Genomic DNA, 21,601 nt, shown 5'->3' on the forward strand with positions numbered 1-21,601 from the left:
GCGCTAAGATGTGACAAAACTCATTGAACAAGAAGTCCATCCATAGTTTCAAACAGCTCAGCCAAAAAATTATACATTATTTTTTAGCTAACTCCAAGCAGAAGGCACCCTCCTCCATCTTGCTACAGATAAGACAGAGACTCGGGGAGAGTCTCAGGGACTATTTCAAAAGATTCTAAGCCAAACGACCAGAAGTTCAAGACTCTGGAAACATGCTCACCGTGGTCGCGATCTCTATAGGCCTAGACGATGATAAGTTGGCTGATGCGCTCACCATAGATTCTGTGGCTAACTTTGAATAGCTAATGACCAAAGCTCGAGGACACACGAATGCGAAAGATAGTCGAGCCCACAAGAAGGTGGCCAGAAAAGCGGGCAGGTGAAGCAGAGCTCTCAAGATAGTAGGGTGCCCCCCACCCCCCCACAAAAAAAAACCAACTCCAAGTCAAACAAGGCTAGCAAGAGATCATAAAACATAAAATATTTTGGAGAATACCTCCACAAAATGTAATTAAACTGTAAAGACTCTTACATAAATAAGAAATATTTTGTTCTCTGAAGGATAGATAAGGATCCCCCCAAAACCAACTCCAAGTCAAACAAGGCCAGCAAGAGATCATAAAACATAAAATATTTTAGGGAATACCTCCACAAAATGTAATTAAACTATAAAGACTCTTCCATAAATAAGAAATATTGTGTAATTAAACTGTAAATACCGTGTGCTAACATATATGCAGTTCTTGCCACTCGATCTTCATTGACTTGGTAATAAAGACCCAAGAGCTTGACATCATTCTCATGAATAAGCCCAAGGCACGTATCCAAGACATTGGTGTCCTTTTGAGTAAGCCTAAGGGATGAGGTCGACTTGTCCCAAACTTAGTTGCCTCCAATACGTAAGACCTTGATACCCATTCGAGATAAAACCAAGATATCTCATCAACTTGGTCGACTCTGATTCCTAAGACCTTGGTATCATTTTCATCGATAAACTTAAGGCACATGCCCACGATCTTGGTACCCTTTCGGGATAAAACAAGGCACGTCATTAACTCGATTGACTTCAACATAGAGACCTTGGTATCATTTTTATGAATAAACCCAAGGCACAAAGGTACACAATTCAAATTGGTATAAGTGAACTTTTTTCATTCATATGTTCAAAATACTTACAATACAAAAGCATTTACAAAAATAAAAAATAGAAGAAGAAAGGAAAAAAATACATATGAGCTCCTAACGTGTCAAACTCGAAGCGGGTGCCAAACTCGAAGCTGGAGCAACACTAGGAGTTGGAGAAGAACTTGAGACTAGAGGGACGACAGTAGTAGAAGTCAGCGGAGGAGATGATTGAGGCTCAGACCCCACCTCTTCATCCCCTTCCTTTTCGGACTGGCTCACCCAACTATCATGGGCGGAGTCCTTACATGTTCCATGAGCTGGCTCTTCATCATCTTCATCCCCTCTCTATCTCCTGCAGAGCACTAAGGCAATTAGCCACTCGATTGCTATCGATCTTGAACTTGTCAAAATAATCCTCGCTCCGACTGGAACTAATGTAAGACTTGACCTTGTCGAGCGCTCGCTTCTCGTCATTTGATAACTGACCAAACCTCTATGCATCCTTGTTGATCTCAGGCCACAAGGGATAGGCAAAGATAGTGTTGGCCCCAAAGACCCACACAAATCTCTCCTTCTAGTCTTTGTTAGACTCGAGAGTATTAGAGATGATTTTGTGGCCACCCAAGATCTAGAGATAGCAGTGGCCCTCTTGCTGATTAATCTTCATATTAACGAGATGATTGAAAACTCTTAGAGTCAGCTCAACCCCCAGTCGGTTGCAAATGACCACAAAGCCTCATCAAAGTAGCTATGGAGTTTAACTTTATCTGTGACGGCGAAACTCATAGGGCTTCAAAGACGCTGTGAAGAAAAGGATGGAGCCGAAAGGTGCAAACCGTACTCTATGTATTTTATATACACTAGAGCGACATTGCCACCATGGTCAAACACTGCCTGAGTCTTCTCCAGTGTCGACAATGTAAACATCCTTAAAAATGTCGAACCTATCGTAATAAGTCTCCAGCAGCGTTGACTACACCTTTGAATAGAACTTTCGAAGGTGATTGATTTGAGCCCGTTTCGAGCCACTGAAGATGAGATTCCATTGATTTTATGGTCGACTGGAGAAAAGGCAAAACATGGCCGGAATTGCTCAGACTGTAGAAGAAGATTCAAAGGGTTTCAAAAGCAAGTAAACTTTCCCCATCTGAGAACGATCGTGTATAGTGTGTGTGTGTGTGTGTGTGGGTTGTATATATATTATATATAGTATAGTATATATATATATATAGTATATATATATATAATATATATATAATATATATTATTTATATATATTGATATATATATATAATAATATATATATATATAATATATTATATATATATATATATATAATGTGTGTGTGTGTGTGTGTGTGTGTGCGGTGTATATATATATATATATGTATTAATAATATTATATAGTATATGGTAATGCTTGGTACCAAGCACAAATTTTATGGTTTTAAGTAGTTAATATATATATATATATATATATATATTATATATTATATAATAATATAATATATAATATATATATATATATATATATATATATAAATAATATATATAATATATATATAAATATATATATATTATATATATATATAACTATATATATATATAATATTAAAATTAATATATAGTGTGTGTGTGTGTGTGTTATATTTATATATAGTGTGTGTGTGTGTGTGTGTGTATATATATATATATGTAGTTTATATATATATATATATAATGTATGCTGTACCAACACAATTTATGCTTAGTAGTTATATATATATAATATACTATATATAAATATATATATATTATACTATATAATATATATATAGTATATATAGTATATAATATAATATATATAATTATATATATATATATAATTATAATTATATATATATATATATAATATATATATATATATATATATATATATATATACATATAATATATATATATAATATATATATATGGGTAAGCTATGGTACCCAAGCACAGACCAATTTTGTGCTTGGAGTGATGTGTCACATCCCCACTCCACTCATTCCCATCGTGAATGTAGTCGCCCACATTTGAATGAGTTGGAGGAGATTGACACCTCACTACCAGCATACCTATATTTCACACACTACACACACCACACACCACACACCACACACACACACACACACGACACACACACACACCAATTTATATATATATATATATTTCGCTTACTCTTCTGGACTGGATGGGAAGGAGTTTGAAATTTGAGGCGACCACTCTAGAACGAAGCATCCATCCCTTTAATTGACATGCAATCTGCATTCGGGAACTGTTGATGTTATTGAACAAGGGGGTTATTTAAGGATCAGTGTTGGGTTGGGATCCTCAAGCTTCTTTATATATCCTCTCTGTATCAAATCCTCAATATCTCTCTGAAGAACTCAGCAATCATTAGTAAGATAGTCGTGATCTTGATGATATCGACAATATTGCCTTGTATCTTAGGATCGATGATCCGAGCTCATGCGAGGAGGAGCATAATTGAGGTACTCCTCTTTTTAGACCATGTAGAGAGCTTCCGTGAGAGAGGTGTTGAAGGTGGTGAGGGCTAGCTTCTTGGGGACCTCCCTCCTACAATCCTTCCTGTCAGCCCTGTTCGGCTAAGGGTCGATTCTGGGAGGATCCTTTGCTACCTCCTTCATTGGAGAGGGGTTAGCCTCTGTTGCGGGTGCCGGTATTGTTGTTGCTGCTCTCGCTACTTCAGCTGCCCTCGTCGCCTTCTTGTAGGCTCGGGCATCTTTCACACCCATGTACCCATAAACCTTGGCCATCAATTGCTCGTAGCTAGTGACCCACTTCTTAACGAGCGAATCGGCCAGCTTGTTTCTCTCCAAGCCGACCACGATAGCAGACACGACGACTACACCGCCAGGATCGTCGACTTCTAGCCTTTTGGTCTGAAACCTCTTAAAGTAGTTCTTGAGGCTTTCTCCAGGTTCTTGACGTATCTGCATCAAGACGAGGGGGCCAGCTTTTGCTTGGTGTCTGCCAGGAAGTGATGCATGAAATTCTGGCTGAGCAAATCGAAGTTATGGATGGACTTTTTCCCTAAGGAATTCCACCATAGCTTGGCACTACCCATCAAAGTGATGGGTAAACACCTACAGATGATTGGATATGATGCTTGCAACATGGTCATCATGTCATAATAATTTTGAGCATGCTCAGCTGGATCTCCCTCGCCTTTACACTTCTCCACGTGAGGCATCTTAACTTCCCACAGGTGGCATTCATGATTTTATCGCGAGGGGAGTATCCCCCAATGGCCTCCGCAATTGGTTGAAAGGTCTAATCGTAACCAGATGCCACATTTGTGGTCGATGGTCCTAGAGTAGCACGAGGATTCCGAGGGCCACGCGATGCCGCCCCCATAGTGTGTTCTCGATCATCATGACCAAAACTAGGGCTCTCCCCCGTTGCTTCCACATACTGCTGATAGTGTCGGGGAGGAGTTAGAAAGCGAATTTGCTGGGGAGGTAGGTGAGACATGTATTCGGCATAGTCTACTTGTTGTCCAGCTTATGTGGCGTGCGCAGTTGGAGGAGGGACGAACGGTTGACTCATCGGGGGTGGAGAGACAGCTGAGGGTTGGCCTACTAGAGGTGGAGGAAATGATGAAGAAGGTTGCTGGGGAGGAATCTGGCTGAGGAGCTCATTTGTGAAAGCAACAAACTGATATTAGAAAGATTGAGAGATCCTCTACGCAGATTCTTTCAACTGGGCATGAGTAACATAGCTCGCACACGGTTCTTGAAAGAGTGGGTTAACGAATCGACCTGGACATTCAAAACCAGACATCTTTGAACGAAGAAGGATGATGGCCCCACGGTAGACGCTAAACTGTTGATGTCAGTTATCGAATAGGGGGTTTATTTAAAGATTTGTGTTGGGTTGGCGTCCTCAAGCTTCTTTAGATAGCTGGTCCAAGAGCCTACTGTACATTCTTACACACGAAGAACTCGTAAGAGGTCGGGTTCTTCATTTGTTTCTTTGACGATCAAGTCAGTATATGAACTTGAGTGAGAAAATATGGGATGATAAAGAATATTTTAAGGTTGCATCCTAAAAAATCAGGGAGTTATTTTGAGCTGCATGGCTTTCTTTTATAGTGAATCAGAAGGGCAGATAGGTAACTTGAGCCGAGTCCAAGAAGGTAGCTGACTCGACAGACGGCTAACATGTGTCAGCTGCTAGCGAAGATGAGTCATCCAGTAATTTATTCTGAGAAAGTCAGTAGGTGCTTGGAGCTGACTGGATTCGATGAGTAATAAAGATTATAAGGGCTAGAGCAATAATGATTTTGTTAAGCAATAATGACTTTATCAGGACAGTTAATGTGAGAGTAGTTGGTTCTCAGTGGGGGGTTCAAGGACACATTGCCTCCCAGCCATCCAGCTGAAAGCAAAAAACATCGTCTTTATTGTTGGCTACGCAAGTTATTGGCTGGAACAATAGGCCGAGTGCGAGTGTTTATAGGATCGATCTAGTGGGTAGGCTAACAAGTACCGCCTTTCTAGTCAGTATGCAAATTGTTAACCTATTGAGTCGGCTGAGGGAGTAACATGAGTTGTCTAGGCTCTGAACACGTCTGATTAGGCATAAGGAGTGAGACACGTGACAGCTTCTCCTGGAAGATTAACATTTGGCTTATTAGTGTCATAACACGAACCAAGGCGATGCCGACACACAATTTTTTCTGATGTTAGAAACGCTGCATTAGTAGTGACCCATCAATGATCATTCATAAATGCGCCTCAAAACACTGACCGATAAAGTTCAATTTCACTCGGACTTGGTCACCCGAGTTTGAATGAAAGGGGCCAGGGATCCAAGGTAACCAATTTCTGCACACTTAGAGAACAATATCAGTTCCTTTCTCCCCTTTAAATCATAACTAACTTGATCGTCGGAAGAATCACCTGAGAACCCAACTTCAACCCTCTAACGTGTTACACATGCACAAGAATCTCTTCTTATTAGGAGATCAACCTTTAAAGGAAATCAAGTGACCCTAACTCCTTTAAAATCAGCCTTAAATCCCGCTGTTAATCATCTGTGCATCAACAGAAATGAATAACACCCTAAATCGAAATCCAAGAAAAAATTTGAGTCGGAATCAACACTCCTCAACCAATAAGCCCCTTAGTTTACCATTACATGGATATTTTCTATTTCTAAATAAAATCCCGAAAGATCCTTTTTCTCTCTCTCTTTCTGACAATATTTTTAATTGTTATCCAAACAAAAAAAGTGACTAAAACATGAAGAAATACTATTTCCACTACTTTCCAGAAACAAAGAAAAAGAAATTACTTCTGATATTTCTTACTTCATAAATTTGAAAGTCACTTCTTAAATATGATTTTAACAAACTATTCTAAGCTAAAATGTTGCATATAGTTGAATGTAAGTGTTACTTCCTCAATAAACAAGTCCTTGTTTTGTATCCAGAGGCAACTCGTCTTCTATTAACTAAATGGTGCATTGAATCTTTATAGGATTTTGTCAATCAATCCATTGAACAATGGGCACACTTTTACCATGCTCATAATTTCACCATATTTCACCAAGATTTGCTGCCTCACCATTAACCAAGTTACCAAAAACTCAAGAGGGTGTTGCCTCTTTAAATTGGGCCATCATCCATGTCTCTATCCACGTTGCAGGAAATATCGTTTCCCGATTCCTTTTACTACTCCTCCTCTCCTCAAACCCATGGCTTCTTCAATTTCATCCAAGCTTTGCATCGCGATGCTCAGTGACAGCTCGCGTTGCGAAGCAACGGCAAAGCCTGGAGAAAGGTATTGCCCGAAGCATTTGGTGGAACAAATGCTTTGGGGTCTCGTAGAGTACTCGTCGCGAAGTGACAGTAAGAAGAGGAGAAATAGTGCCATTGAGGACAGAAAGGAGATTACAATCACGGTGAAGGAGGGCAAGAGGAAGAGAACTGTGATAGAGATGCGCTCAAACAAGAGAAAGGTTGAGGATCGTGAAATGGATGGCAACGAGGACAAAGGAGCATGGGGAGCTGTTACAAAGAAGGTGAAGTTTCCTAGTAACGAGAGTAGGAGTTCGTGCAAAGGGGGTGTTCAAATGTCGTGCATGCGAGGGGCTGTTGTTGAGCCGATGAGATTATTGGTAAGTTTGAATAATGCAGTAAATTATTATTATTTATTTTGGAAAGCATGTTGGTTGGGGGTAGAAGTAGAAGGAAAATGATAGGGGCACACCCCCAACCATACCTCCAACCACACCCCCTCTCTCATTTGCTATAGTGCACCGGGTCCCACATGTGATTTTAAAATTTCAAAATCCCATGTGGGGCCCAGTGTACTGTAGCAAATGAGAGAGAGAGAGGGGTGTTGGGGGTGTGCCCCTAGTGCCACCCGAAGTAGAACCCCCGTACTACAGCCAAATTGAGCTCACTATAATTGTAGTTCTGTTGTTGCGAGTAGACTCCCTGAGTGAAACTTTTTAACCGTTTTCAGGGTTCTATTTGTAACAATACATTTTCCCTCTGGGAGCTATTTGTAACAATGGAACAATTTCGTGGGGTGTATCTGCAACAATAGTGAACGGGATCTAACCCCAATTACCCCCAAAGTATAATATGCAATTCTATAACTTTGAGTCACAGCATTTTATTGAAGAATCATTTTGATCTTCTATTTTTTGATTTAATTACTGACAACCCTACCAAGGTCGTTCAGCGTACAAAAACTTCTAGTATAAGGATCCTGATTGATTCCCTACAGGCGTGAAAAAGAAGGAAGCATGAAAATATTTCTATTTTCATACGATCTTAAAAATTTAACACGTAGGATATAGGTTTTCAGGGAACAGAATTGTAGATTCAAATCTAGGAGTCGAATTTGATTATTTCGCGTGATCTGATTTTTAATTGTGCACGCTAATTTTTCTATTTGTAGTGACATTATATATCGTTTATATAGTACAATTTAAAATTGATCCTAATTTTCTGTAGATACCTTTCATAAAATTTATTTTTCATTTTTTATTTTTGCCCGTCTCCTTCGTTCCGCCCACAATTTTGCCACAACGGATTGAGAGGCGACGAATTCTCCGTCAACACCCAGGTTGACTTACCTTGGGACCAGCACGTGCCAAGGGTCAAGGGCACTTGTTACGCGGGAAGAAAAGGTTATAAAGTTAAAAAAAAAAAAAAACGCCCCCCAAATCTAATAAACGAAAGGAACAAGGTAAATTTAGAGAGGTGGGGGGCCAAAAAAAAAAGTCTCCTTTATATATTCCCCGTTTCCCTTCATCTGAGATTCTCGCTGTAGAATTTGGTCGAGGGAGAGCGCGATGATGGGTTTCGAATCGAGAATTAAAGGGTGGGGGAGGAAAAGGAGGAGGAAGAGAGGTTATACTGGCGATGAGGATTGGTGGGCGTGGGGGCGACTGAAGAAAAGGCGAGATTTTTATGAATCCGATGCTGGTAACGGTACCGAAGGCAAGTATTTGATCAATGGGGTTCTGGCCGAGGGGGAGAGAAATCTAGGGTTCTTGATCAGGATGGGGGTGGAGAATTGGCTGTTGGGTGACTGGATCTTGGAGGACTCTGAGAGATTGGATTTTCGCAGATCGATGAGCTCTGGTGCATACGTAGTGAGCCACAATTCTCTCTGCTTCCAAATTCTCTCTGTTAATTTGCGTTATCTCTTGGCAATCTTATGAGAACTAGTATTATGTAGCTTAGTGCTAACTGTGTAATTGACTGATCTAACAGTATATAGCTTAGTTCAAAATGAACATGACCTGTTGAGAAGATGTGTATGTTCTGCTATTGCTAACAAGTAAAGATTCTTACTGATTTCTCATGGTATCTGGCGATATTGATATTTAAATATATATACCAACGTATACATGCATATATTAACATGCATCCTTGTATTTTTAGATGAGCAAGTAATTTCTTTGGATTTGTTTCTACAGCACACACAGATGCTAGCTATAAAGTTCTGTCCGTAAATGTAATGTTCAAAGTTGAAAGTAACAATTCGTCTTACCTTTCAGATTTTGCCTGAATTGGGAGTTGCTTGTTATAAAATAGTAATAGTTTTTTTATTGACCCGACGGATTTGGAAAGTTTTTTGTCCATAAAGTGGACTCAGTAAGCATTCTTTTTTTTTTGGGGTGGGGGATGGGGGTGGGGGTGGGGTTAGGAAAAGAAGCAGTTACTTAATAAGGAGAAAGAAAAGAGAGAGGACAGACTAAATGGGGCAAGCATATGTAATGAGAAGAAGAGGTATCTCGACCACCAAAAAGTTGATGATTTGGGGAAGGAAGTTCCAAGTACTAAGCCAGTGGTAAGTTTAAATTTTCATCAGCATAATATGTTTTGGAAGGCATTTGAATGAGAAACTTGGTTCTTGTAATTACTATTCACCTCATGTTTAATGTGCCTTTTCTTCTTCAACGGTATATTATTGACTATGCCGACTAGTTTTTCTAACTTGCTGTAAAAGTCAAACATGCAACATGATCAGTTTGCTCTTTTATTGTCTGGGACTCTGGATTATTTTACCTTGGTTTCCAGTATTTTATTTTCTTTAATATAGTAAGAATCTATATCTTGTTTCACACTGCAGTTTATTGGCATCATTATGCAGCTCATTACAAACTATTATATTATATTTCTAACAAGATTTTTTTGGATCATATCATTAAGCACAAGGCAAAAGGAGGATTGTCGTGCCACCAATGTTTACGCAGTTTTAAGTGTGACATTGTTCTTTGTTCTAATTGTCGATGCAAGCGGTATTGCACAACCTGCATTACCACATGGTAAGTGAATTTTTGTTCTTTTAAAATTAGTTATATCTATATGTTTGTAAAATGTTATATAATTTTTTATTTTATTTTATTTTCTCTTTTCTCAGATAATGTTATTTGAAGTTTGTTCTATGTTACGCCTTCATTGTATGATATTTATGTAATCTTTGACAGGTATCCCAAACAAAACATGGAAGATATTAAAATTGCCTGTCCAGTTTGTCGAGGGAACTGTAATTGCACCCAGTGCTTGCACAAATCAAATATCTGCATGGTACTTATTTTTTTCCTTGTCTTTTGTTCAATCATCCTTGACTTGTGGACTTCTTATTCAGAAAGAAATTGGAAATTGTGGCAGAATTACGGACATGAAGCTGATGTCAACACAAAACTAAAGCAGAAGCTCTACTTGATTCGCAAGGTTCTTCCTGTACTTAGGCAAATTCACAAGGAACAGAATTTGGAACTAGAGATGGAAATGATAATTCGAGGTTACTCCGACGGGGCCCTCTTCTTTAAAACTTACAATTTTACATGTTAGGTAGATTTGTCATTTTGTTGCTCCCTTACATTTTCCTGGTTTTCAACTTTTGCTTTAGGCACTGCAGTGACTCCTGGAGAGATACCACTAACTGGGCTTGGGAAGGATGAGCGTATTTATTGGTATATTTTTCTTTCTGGTTGATCTTTCTGACTCATGGTCTGGAAGTTATGTGATGCAACTAAGATATGCTTGTTCCTGGAAATAAAATCACTCAAAGAAGGCAATGCCTTTATACGAAAAACTTTTAGACTCCAAAATTTCTGCAGCAATGGTGCTTATCTTAATATATGTGTATATACTTTTTCTTTTTGATACTAGGCACGTACCATTGTTTTCATATATTTGAATTTTGTTTTCGTCATTCTTAGTGCTTCAATTTCCTTGATCATGTTTATGAACCAAATACATGCTTCTGTCTGTCCTTTACCAAAAAAAAGTCACTGATTGATGTCCATATGAAATAAGGGCATATGCTGAACTATTCTGATTATTCATCTTCGTGTTGTCCAATCTACTAGGGCTGACTTCTTGTTAGTTAAAAGGAACCTCACTCATCTTTTTGGATGATATAATGTTGTTTAGGCAGCAGTTTATATAGATGATACGATATTGAAATTCTACAAGAAGATAAGGTGATGTTATTTTTCTAGATTCCTGTTGGCTTTCTGGTGGTCAATATAGATCTTCAAATGAAAACATCATGCATGGAAATCTGTGAAGTTTTTATTTTAGAGTTGTAGAAGAAAGCACGTCATTTATCAGCTTCTAGCTCACTTTTGTATGCAGTGAAAGAACCAGGATTTCTAAATCCGGAAAGTGGTGTCACCACATAATTAATAATTAAATAATAAAAACTAAATGATTTATATTTAAAAATCTTCATGATTTTATAGTCACACATTGAATCTTTTTAGCCAATGTTTGAGGTAATAAATAGTACACAATGTGAAAAGATTCATGTGAATAGAATAATTTTTTAATGGATATGAATAGAAAATTTTGATAACTTACCATTGTTTAAATTGATAATAAGGGGTATAAGATCATAGATCTTACGAGATAGTCAACGACTTACCATGGTGGAGGCTTGAAAATGGTAAGTTGTTTCTATATATTTTTGAGGTATGACAATGATAAGTTGTTGATTCATGTTTGAGGTAATAAGTGCTATAAAAATACGAATCTTAATAAGTAGGTATGAAATCTATTTGCACCATCGAAGGCAATATTTTATCCCACTTAATACCTATAAAGGTTTCATCATTATCAGTTATCCTTGGAGGAAGTGGTGTCACGTGACACCACTTCCTCCTATGTAGATCCATGAATGTTTGTATGGGGATATCATATTAACCTCAATGGCATGAGCACTTATATCTTTGCACTTTGTCCATTACGCTTTCTCCTTCCTTTGAACGAAGACTTGTCCATGATTTGAACTCAGGACTTCCCATAGCCCAACCCCATACCTGCCAGTGACCCGGGCCTTACTAGCATCTTCACTAATGTTGTTAATGGTGTTGGGTTAGGATTCAAAGCTATTCCCATGGTAGCACACAAATAGTACCTAGGATCAACAATTGGGCACACCTAGAAAAAATATGCATGGAGATGGTAAAGCATTAAACCAGGCCTTTTCTTGCTGCAAGTGAATTGGAGTACCGGATTTGTAAAAGAAGAAAATTAATACTATTGTCTTATTTCTATCACCATCCCTTATGCAGTCAGATCTTTTGTGCTTGTTCTTAAAGGACAAATGCTTACTTCTGAATTATGTCTTTATGCTGCAAAATTATTTTCAGTTTTTCACTCAACAGAGTCCTCCATTGGCAAAAGAAAGCCAAAAAACTATGAAATATTTCTAAAACCTTGGTAAGCTGACCTATATGATATTTGTATTCATGCTAGCAATATGTATTGGAACTTGCTTCTTTATTTGAGGCTTCGACAGGATATTCTTTTACCTATGTCTTTGCGCAAGATTCTTGCCATTTCCAGAAGTACCAGAGACAATTGCATTTCTCATTTCTCTTATTTAGAAGTACTGCTAGATTGCTATAGATAGTTCATTTGCTCGCTTACTCTTTACTCTTTTCTTTCTTGTTCCCACTTAACCATGTCTTGACACATATCAACTGCCTTGTTCCACAGTAATAATTGCTACACATCGATAATAGACTTCCATAGAAGCTGTACAAATTGTTCCTATGATCTTTGTCTAGCATGCTGTCGAGAGCTCCGAGAAGGTCATCTGCCCGGTGGTGGCAAGGAAGCATATTATTTCTATGAGAAGTTGACAATGGTAGGCCAAGGTTGCAACATGAATGCATATGACCAAACGTCCTTCCAGAGGATGAGATTTAGTTGGGAGCGCCAAAATATGCTTGATGAAGATGAGCAGTTTATTGGATCTTGTAGCTCTATCCGGGAATGGAGAGTGAATGGTGATGGTAGCCTTCCATGCCCAACAAAAAATTGTGGCGGTTGTGGAGATGGATTGTTACTGTTGAAGAGAAATCTTAAAGATTATTGTCTGAACAATATGCTTAAAAAAGCTGAACGTTTAGCAAAAATACACCATTTTGTGGAGGAAGATCTTTCTGTCCACTGTTCAGCATGTCCTTCAGGCAATCAATCATCTAAGGAGGATAACTTAAGTAATCCTAATTTGCGGAAAGCTGCATCTCGTGAAAATAGTCATGATAACTTTTTGTACTGTCCAAGCGCTGTTGACTTGGGAGATAGTAAGCTGGAACATTTCCAATGGCACTGGGCAAAAGGGGAGCCAGTCATAGTAAGATCTGTCCTTGAAAATACATCCGGCCTAAGTTGGGAGCCGATGGTAATGTGGAGAGCTATTAGAGAGACAAATGCTGATAAATTCAAGGAGGAAAGTGATGTTGTAAGAGCCATTGACTGCTTGAATTGTTGTGAGGTGAGCCTTTGCTGTTTTGTTTTCCTTTATTGGGTTAATAACTTACATATCCTCTTGTTTGCTCTGAATTTTAATTCTTGTTTTTTTTCCATGCAACAAAATCCAATATGCCTAATTTCTCTCTCCCTCCTAGGTCTAGAAAGATAAATCTCAAAAGTAGAATTCTTTTCTATGTCAATTGTTCTATTTTGCATTAACTGGATAATTATCCATAACTGCAAGGCTCAGAAAAGAAATCTTGAGATGGTTCTTCTGCTTCTTCTATTTGGTGTGTGTCTGTGTGCGATTGTTCGTCTGTGTTGGGTGGGGGCAGGAAGGGTATTCATAACAGTAGTGTCCTTATTCAAATTCTTTTATGTGACAATGACTTAAAGCGCGACCTAAAATTTTTTGGGAGAAGTGAGGACTGAGGAAGAAGGGAGCATTAAAAGAACAATATGGTAGCGAGAAAAAGCTCTATTGTGCGACAATAATCTAAAAAGGCTCTAGCAGACGGCGTGGGTATTTTGGAAAGTCAAGCGAAAAGGAAGGGGATACCATAGGTCCAATATGGTTGTTTTGAGAAAAGGTTAACTTAACAATGGGGACCTTAACGACAGTTTGCGAAGCATGGGATTTGTGAGAGGAAAGTTACAAACTTACAAGCAAGGGTTTCTTCAATCAACATTTTGGAACAGGGCTTCTTCCCAAAGTAGATGTGGTGGAAGGCGTCAGCCTTATATTCAGAAAAGTTTCATTTTTTTTCTCTTTTGCGGAACTTATCCATAAACATCACTACAAAGACTAGAAGTGCTTCATCATTTTTACCCATAAAATATATTCACTTTAACCTTAGGTCTCTAGCCTTCCATTAGGCGCTATTGTGTGTATCTTGCTTATGATGAGCTTTCCTCAAGTCTTGGAACATTCATCTTTGTTAAAACAGCAAAGCCAGTTATCTTCGTGCGTGAAGCATGCTGAGAATCCATCTTCAAGTTTTTTTTTTAAAACTTCGAGATGGAAGAGAAACTGTTGAGTTTATCTTCTAACTTTTGAGAAGAGATTGTAAAAAAAGGAAACTGACTAAACTTTATTGTAGGCTTAGCGTAAACTAAATGCTTACAATTTCAATTTTGGAGGATGCTAGAAAACATAAGCCTTAATCTCCAACAGATATTTTCTTCAGAAAATGACTGAAGGCTCAATGCAACCGTTTGACTATGCTATTTTCTTCTGATATTAAATACTACACAATTCACTCATTTCATTTTGTATTCTTACTATCACAATTCCTTTTCTTCATTGTGTTAATGCGACCAAAACTACTCTATCCTAGTATTAATCTGCACACATTTCTTATCCTCACAGTATCTCTTTTCCTTGCTCCATTTTTTCCTTATTTAAATTTTGAAGATGATAGTTTAATTACTGTTTACTAAGTAGGTTCTATTGGACTCCTTTATTGCTTATTTCATTTTCTCTTTCAACTATGTTTATGTTAATGCCTAATGTCTTAAACTGATACACCTGATTCATATATTGTTTCTTAGGTTGAAATTGATACCCATGAGTTTTTTAGAGGCTACTTGGAGGGTCGAATGTATAAGAGTGGGTGGCCTGAGATGCTAAAGCTGAAAGACTGGCCTCCATCATGTACTTTTGAAGAGCGTTTACCAAGACATTTTGCTGAATTTATTGCAGCACTACCATATCAGGACTATACTCATCCAAAGTCATCTAGTCTCAATCTTGCTGCAAATGTTCCCGATGGTTACTTGAAGCCAGACCTTGGACCTAAGTCTTACATAGCATATGGAAACCTTAATGAACTTGGCAGAGGTGATTCAGTTACAAAACTTCACTTTGACATGTCCGATGCGGTATGTTCTTATCTTATTATTTGTGGGAGGAATGCTAGCCTAAATTTAGTCAGATACTATAATTATAATAGCTTTTTATACAATAGGTCTAATTCAACTGTTATGAAATGTTTATCTGTTCCAATTTCTATGTCTACAAAATGTTATTATCATATATGTATTTCTTGTGGCTACAAAATGTTGGTTTCATTTTATAATATACATTAAGGGGCTGGGCCTATGGAAATGTCTCAATGTATGCTGTTGATTCATTAGTTTCACTGAGATTTCTTAACCCACCGTGTCCTTTAAAAAAAAGAAAAATGCTTCCAGCCCCCAAAACCAAAGAAAACGTGCTTCCCTCCATAAGACTTTTTCAAATGGTGCTTTGCTCCCAAAATGCACTGCGATTTTCTTCCAGCCCCCAAAACGAATCTCAGGCGAAACGCCGTTTAAACCCCTCACAAAATGCCCAAAATACCCTTCAATTTAAACTGTCCCTTATGTCTTGTGGTTTTGTTATGTAGAAAAAGGGTCAAGCCAACTATTACATTGCGGCCCACCTCCAGCTTCAATGCCTATCATGAGTTCACACGAAATTTGGTGTAGCGTATGGAGCCAATGTACTTTGCGGCATATGAAGATAGCGTATTCAGACACTACGTCCATTTTGGCCTACTGGTGACGATCTTCCCACATTTGAGCACATTTTGGGTCAGTGGGATGAGAAAAGGAAGAAATTCGTCTTCACCGATAGGAATGTTGGAGAAGAGATCGCCTGCTCATTCAACATTGAGTGGGTAATGGAACATACATAGTTTTCCAATGAGAGGGATCTTGTTGACCACAATCGGAATAGGAAAAATAGGATTTGGTCCAGGTTTTTTTTAACAAACCCGAGGTCGAGGATGACAGCAGTATAGCTCCCCCCAAAGGAGGCCCAACCAGACGCAATGTGGAGCAACTGCTCCTGAAGCTGACACTATCGGCTGATCGTCGAGATATGAAGGACTTTGTCCTGCTACAGATCCTCTATCAGCTGAGCATGATTTGGTGTCCAAGCAATGTTCCCGACATTCCTAGGCATTTATTCAAGTACGTCGACAGCATCTAACAGGCCAATAACACTGCTTGGGGGACCTATATATTCAGTGAGATATCTGACGCTATAGAGAGGGCACTAAAGGGTCCTGAGCTAGGGAAGACGGTTTTATATCTGCAAGGGTGTACCCCGTTAGTTTGTGTAAGTAATCATGTCTTTTATTACTGATTGTGAAGGTTAGGGTTTAGTTGTTAATGTTACAATTTGGTTATCAATATTACGTGTTTGGTTGTTCAGGTTACTTTTTTATTTTTAGGGTTACTTATTAATTGTTAAGGATAAATGTGTTTGTTAAGTTTTTATTTCTCTAATGTGCAGCTGTGGTACTATGAACTTACTGGTATCAAGAAGCCAGCAGTTGAATGTACGGTGATGCCTCCTCTCACAAATTGGGTGAGACTAGGAGAAGTTGCTGGTTCTTTAAGATTGACCACTGTTGTAGCTAAAGCAAACAAAACTACGATAAAGCTTCCAAAACAACATGGCTAATCTCAAAGAATCGAGGGAGGTTTGTGGGGGAAGGAGCAGGGGAAGGAGAAAGAGAAGATGAGAGAGAGAGAAGAGGAGGATTAAGGAACCGACTGCAGTAAACGTTAGCAGGACGCGTGGCCCAAGACACCCTCTCCACAAGAAGAAGAGGGGAGACGAAGATGACATCCCAAATTAATGCAGTTGTAAGAATTTACCAGTTATGAATTTTATTTATTTTTTAATTAATTAATTCTTTTAATAATACTCTATCTGTCCATTATATAGGTGATGTCATAAGATGCTGATGAAGACGTCGAGCAGCTAAATGAGGCAGTTGAGAAAACAGAATGGTCTCAGCAAGTGATCTACTAGAAGAGCATCGCGTCAATGAACCAAGCATTACGACACGATAACGAGAATAAATTCAAGAATCTAATTGCTACAGATCGTGTAAAGATAAACGATCTTTCTGTGAAAGTGGCTCAACTATCTGCCCAAAATAAGAGGCTGAGAGAGGAACTCAGCGAAGCACAATCCAGAACCCTCACTGTATACAAGGATAAGAGGCCTATATGATTGGTGTCCGGTCCAACGATGGAGCCGCAAACTTGTACATGTTAGATGTGGCTTGCAATTACGTTTGAGTGTTATGGACTTATGGTTAAAGATTGATTGTTAAGTATATGGATTGTTTGTTAAGGTTACGAATTTATTATTAACTTTACAGATTTAATGTTAAGGTTACGGATTTATTGCTAAGGTTAGAGATTGATTGTTAAGTATATGGGTTAGTTGTTAATGTTATATAACTGATGCTAAGTTTTTTTGATAATAAAGTACCTAAGGTCATTTGTTTATTTTTTGAATCAGATACTCCACGCATCGTGGGTGGCATTGATATACAGTACGAGGGGGGAGTTAATCAATCATTCTTTGCTGAAGCTAATAAGGAAAGCGAGGTCCCTCCAACAGGGAGAGCCCCTTCACCATAATTTTTTTCTGATATTAATAAGAAGAGTGAAGATGCTCCGCCAGAGGAAGTAGCTCCACCAGATAACACCCGCATTGATATGACTTTGAAGAAGAAATAAACGAGGGAGAGAAGGTGTCCAATCCAGCGAAGGAGTTGCTAACTTGTACATGTTAGCTCGATTTTGCACTATATGTTAGAGATTGGTTGTTATGTCTACGTATTGGTTGTTAAGTTTTTTATTATTTATACTTTGAATATTTTTAGAAACAGACACTCAACGCGAGGACACTGGGAGGGAAATAATACTGGTGGATGATGTTCCTTCACTAGGACATGATACGGAGATGCAAACTTGTATAGGTTAGCTCCTTTTTCACCATATGTTTAGGCATCAGTTGTTAAGCTTACGAATTGATTATTAAGTTTTGATAGCGATTGTTAGGTTTTCTCAATATTTATACTTCGAATGGTTTGTTTAGAAACAACCACTATAAGAGAGGACATTAGGAGAAAAATAAAGCCATCAGAGGGTGTCCCTCCACCAGCACCTGGCACTACAACTGATGACGAAGATGCTCCTCTTACGTTTTCAAGGGCTTTGAATCTACACGACAAGTTTTATTGGACTCGACCTCCATAATATCTTCCATCGAATGTTTAATGACCAAGCAACTACCATGCTGAATATTTTCGCACAGCACCATCTTCGCTTCCGGGCATAAGTATCCAGACCATTTCTGACCTATTAGTCTCATTTCATGCATGCGCTCCATTATTTGCTTCCGTATAGTCTTAATCAAAGGTAAGATTCATAACAATCGTGCCTTTCTTATCCAGCTATTGAAGGACTCAGTAACGTTTAAAGTAATATGGTCATACCTTAACAACAAAACCCTAATATTAACAATAAATTCATAACCTAAACAATAAATTCCTCACCTTAACAACAAAATGCTAAACTTAACAACAAAACCCTAGCAGAAAAATTCTAACCATAACAATAAAACTCTAACATTAATAATAAAACTCTAACATTAACAGAAAAACTGTAGGCTAACTCTAACTAAAACAACTATAATAGTGCTGTAATAAAATAACGTTTAAACCAAGCTATCTTACCTTATATCAGGAAAATACGCGTTTGCTCATCTCTCCGGGGAGTATTCCATTGCAGTGACGTAAGCCCTGTGATCGATCGCTGCCAATTCTTTCATATCATCATCCTATTCAGAAATTATGTACTTATAAGCCGCAGATTGTAACAGCTCGCCCAACATAGTGGTGACATTTGCCTTGTGCTCAAAATCCTTCATCTCCTTTTTAAAATTCTCGACTAGATGCAGAACACACCTTGAATGGAAAGCATCTGGAAAGAATTCCTCGACTGCTGTCCTAATACCCTTGTCAGCGTCAGAAATCATTACCAGACAATGTGGAGGTTGGTAAGGATTTTCCCTATCATACAGTAACGTCTACAATCTTTGTAAAAATTATTTTCAGTTAGCCTCATGCTCCTGGTGGCATACGTAATAAGCAAGGGAAAATATTCCCTGGTTGCTATCATACCCAGTGGCACTAAGTAGTATGTCTCTGTAGCGTTCTTTAATAAATGTTCCATTAAAAAATAATAGAAGCTTACGCCCAGCAATGAACCCTTCAATACAGGCATTATAACTAATGAACAATCGCTTGAACCTCCTGTCATCAGCATCAATAACAACACAACTCCCTGGATTAGTTGCATACACCATGGATTCATACCTGCATGAATATAACAAAGCAATATCCTTAGCAACTGATTCATAATCATAACTGATCTTTAACCTTAACAACCAACACGTATACTTAACAACGAACCAATAACTTTAATAACTAATACATATAGTTAGCAACCAATACGTAAGAGTAATTTCAGAAGAATAAAAAAGAATATACCATCTCAGTGAATTGTAAGTCTTATCATCGTCACCGAACAGGTCCTATTAAGCTGTCTCCTTGCCCCACCATGCTTTACTGTAGTTAATCTTGATGTCAAAATTGGAGAGTATATCGTTCTTGATATCAACTGTACGAAGATTTGACCTAACATTCAAAACAACTTGTATTTGGCTAGCAATGAACTTCCTTGATGCACTTGAGTTTCCAGCATTTGATCCATGTTGACCGCAGGTGTGGATAGATTCAAAATTCTTTATGGACATGATCGACGAATTTCTGAGCGGGAAAGCAAACAACATCCAAGGGCAACCATGCGTGTGTTTGAATCGGCAATAGATTCTTATGCGTCTTTGTTCATTGTGGTAAAAATCATACTCGAACCTTTTAGCAATTGAATAATATTAAAGTGTTAATCTAACTTCAGCATCACTATCAAATTTCTGACTAACTTCACGTATAGTGGTCAGCCACTCAGTTAGGATCTTTGTTTGGTGGTTACTCATGTCTTCCAACAGCATGATCGAGTCACCGGTAGGGTTGTTATTAGAAATACGCTCATCATTACAGGTATAGGTGAACGTAGTATCTGCGCATCATAAATTTTTTGTCGGTATGGTCCTGAAGAAGTAAAAAATTACATAGCCTCAACAACGAACTCCTAACCTTAATAGCCAACTCATAAACTCAACAGCCAACAACAAACACCTAACCATAGCAACCAACTAGTATACGTAACAGCGAATTCATAACCTTAAAAAAAATCTTAAACCTATTTCATAAAATGAGCCAAACAACCCAAACCTTAACAATCAGTCCTTAACCTAACCTTGACAACCAACTCTTAACCTCAACAATCAATGCATATGGTTAACTACTAGTGGCAAAACCTATCAGTGAACTCATAAGGAAATCTGAAGTGTAATGCCTACGCATTTTCTGACGTAGTCTGCATGTTCTGCGAAGTTGAGGATTCCTCGACGGAGGTAGCATACAAATTCGCGTCTGTAAAACGATTACGACGACAATACTCGAACATCAAATTTAAGTCATCGTCATTGTCAATTGAAATACTGAATTTCTTTTCTCTTTCGCATATGAACTTCAGTGAAAGAGATTGCATTGGTATTTTAAGCCTTTCTGACACTTGATTATTTCAAGTTGATTATTTCTGTATTCTCTTTGATAACAATGAATACACCGTCACCATCTTTGTTGCTTTTTGCCTTTGTTACCACACAAAGAAGAGATCCATCCGTTATTTTATTACAGGGAGTAGTTGAAGAACCAAAGAGGATTTTATTGCGAAGAATTAAGTGGAAGGAACATAGTAGTTGGGGTAATAGAATGGGGAGAAACTCAACGATTTTATTACAGCGGGAAGGGGAATAGATATGGTGAGAATTTGGAGAGAAATGAGAAGTCCTCCCCTAAAAAAAGCATTCTAATCACCATTTAATGCTACAATATCAACGTCATATTTCCGACGTGAGAGGGCAACGGTTACAGGCTGTCTAGGGGTATTTTGGGCATTTCGTGAGGGGTTTAAATGACGTTTCGCCTGGGGATTCGTTTTTGGGGCTAGAAGAAAATCGCGACGAATTTTGGGGGCAAAACACCCGTTGTAAAAGTCTTGGGCGGGTGGGGAAGCACGTTTTCTTTGGTTTTGGGGGCTGGAAGCATTTTTCCCTTTTAAAAATTTGAACTTGATACATGGTTTCCATTAGATACAAGCTTTTCCAACACTGCATCTTAATTAACCAACTAAAGCATGCCTTTGGTCCTCGTGTTTATCCATTTCTATGTGATGTACATTGACAGGCAGAAAACATATGCTTGAGTCCTTTCAATTTTCA

General features: G+C 38.3%; 1 protein-coding gene across 5 annotated transcripts in view; it reads left to right on the forward strand.

Annotated features, from left to right (window-relative positions):
* The window catches only part of LOC109840026 (lysine-specific demethylase JMJ25-like), a 57,085-nt gene continuing 43,833 nt past the window's right edge, over window positions 8,350-21,601 (forward strand). For all 5 annotated transcript variants that reach the window (XR_002246781.1, XR_002246782.1, XR_002246780.1 and 2 more), the window contains exons 1-7: window positions 8,350-8,780; window positions 9,844-9,959; window positions 10,122-10,221; window positions 10,306-10,438; window positions 10,547-10,610; window positions 12,643-13,426; window positions 14,956-15,285. Coding sequence is in view for 1 of the 5 variants with exons in the window: in XM_020408521.1 (XP_020264110.1) it covers window positions 8,478-8,780; window positions 9,844-9,959; window positions 10,122-10,221; window positions 10,306-10,438; window positions 10,547-10,610; window positions 12,643-13,426; window positions 14,956-15,285 (1,830 nt within the window). In the remaining 4 variants the exon portion in view is untranslated. The remainder of the gene's footprint in view (window positions 8,781-9,843; window positions 9,960-10,121; window positions 10,222-10,305; window positions 10,439-10,546; window positions 10,611-12,642; window positions 13,427-14,955; window positions 15,286-21,601) is intronic.

The sequence above is a fragment of the Asparagus officinalis genome, chromosome 5, assembly GCF_001876935.1.
Source record: "Asparagus officinalis chromosome 5, Aspof.V1, whole genome shotgun sequence".
NCBI classification, from domain to species: Eukaryota; Viridiplantae; Streptophyta; class Magnoliopsida; order Asparagales; family Asparagaceae; genus Asparagus; species Asparagus officinalis.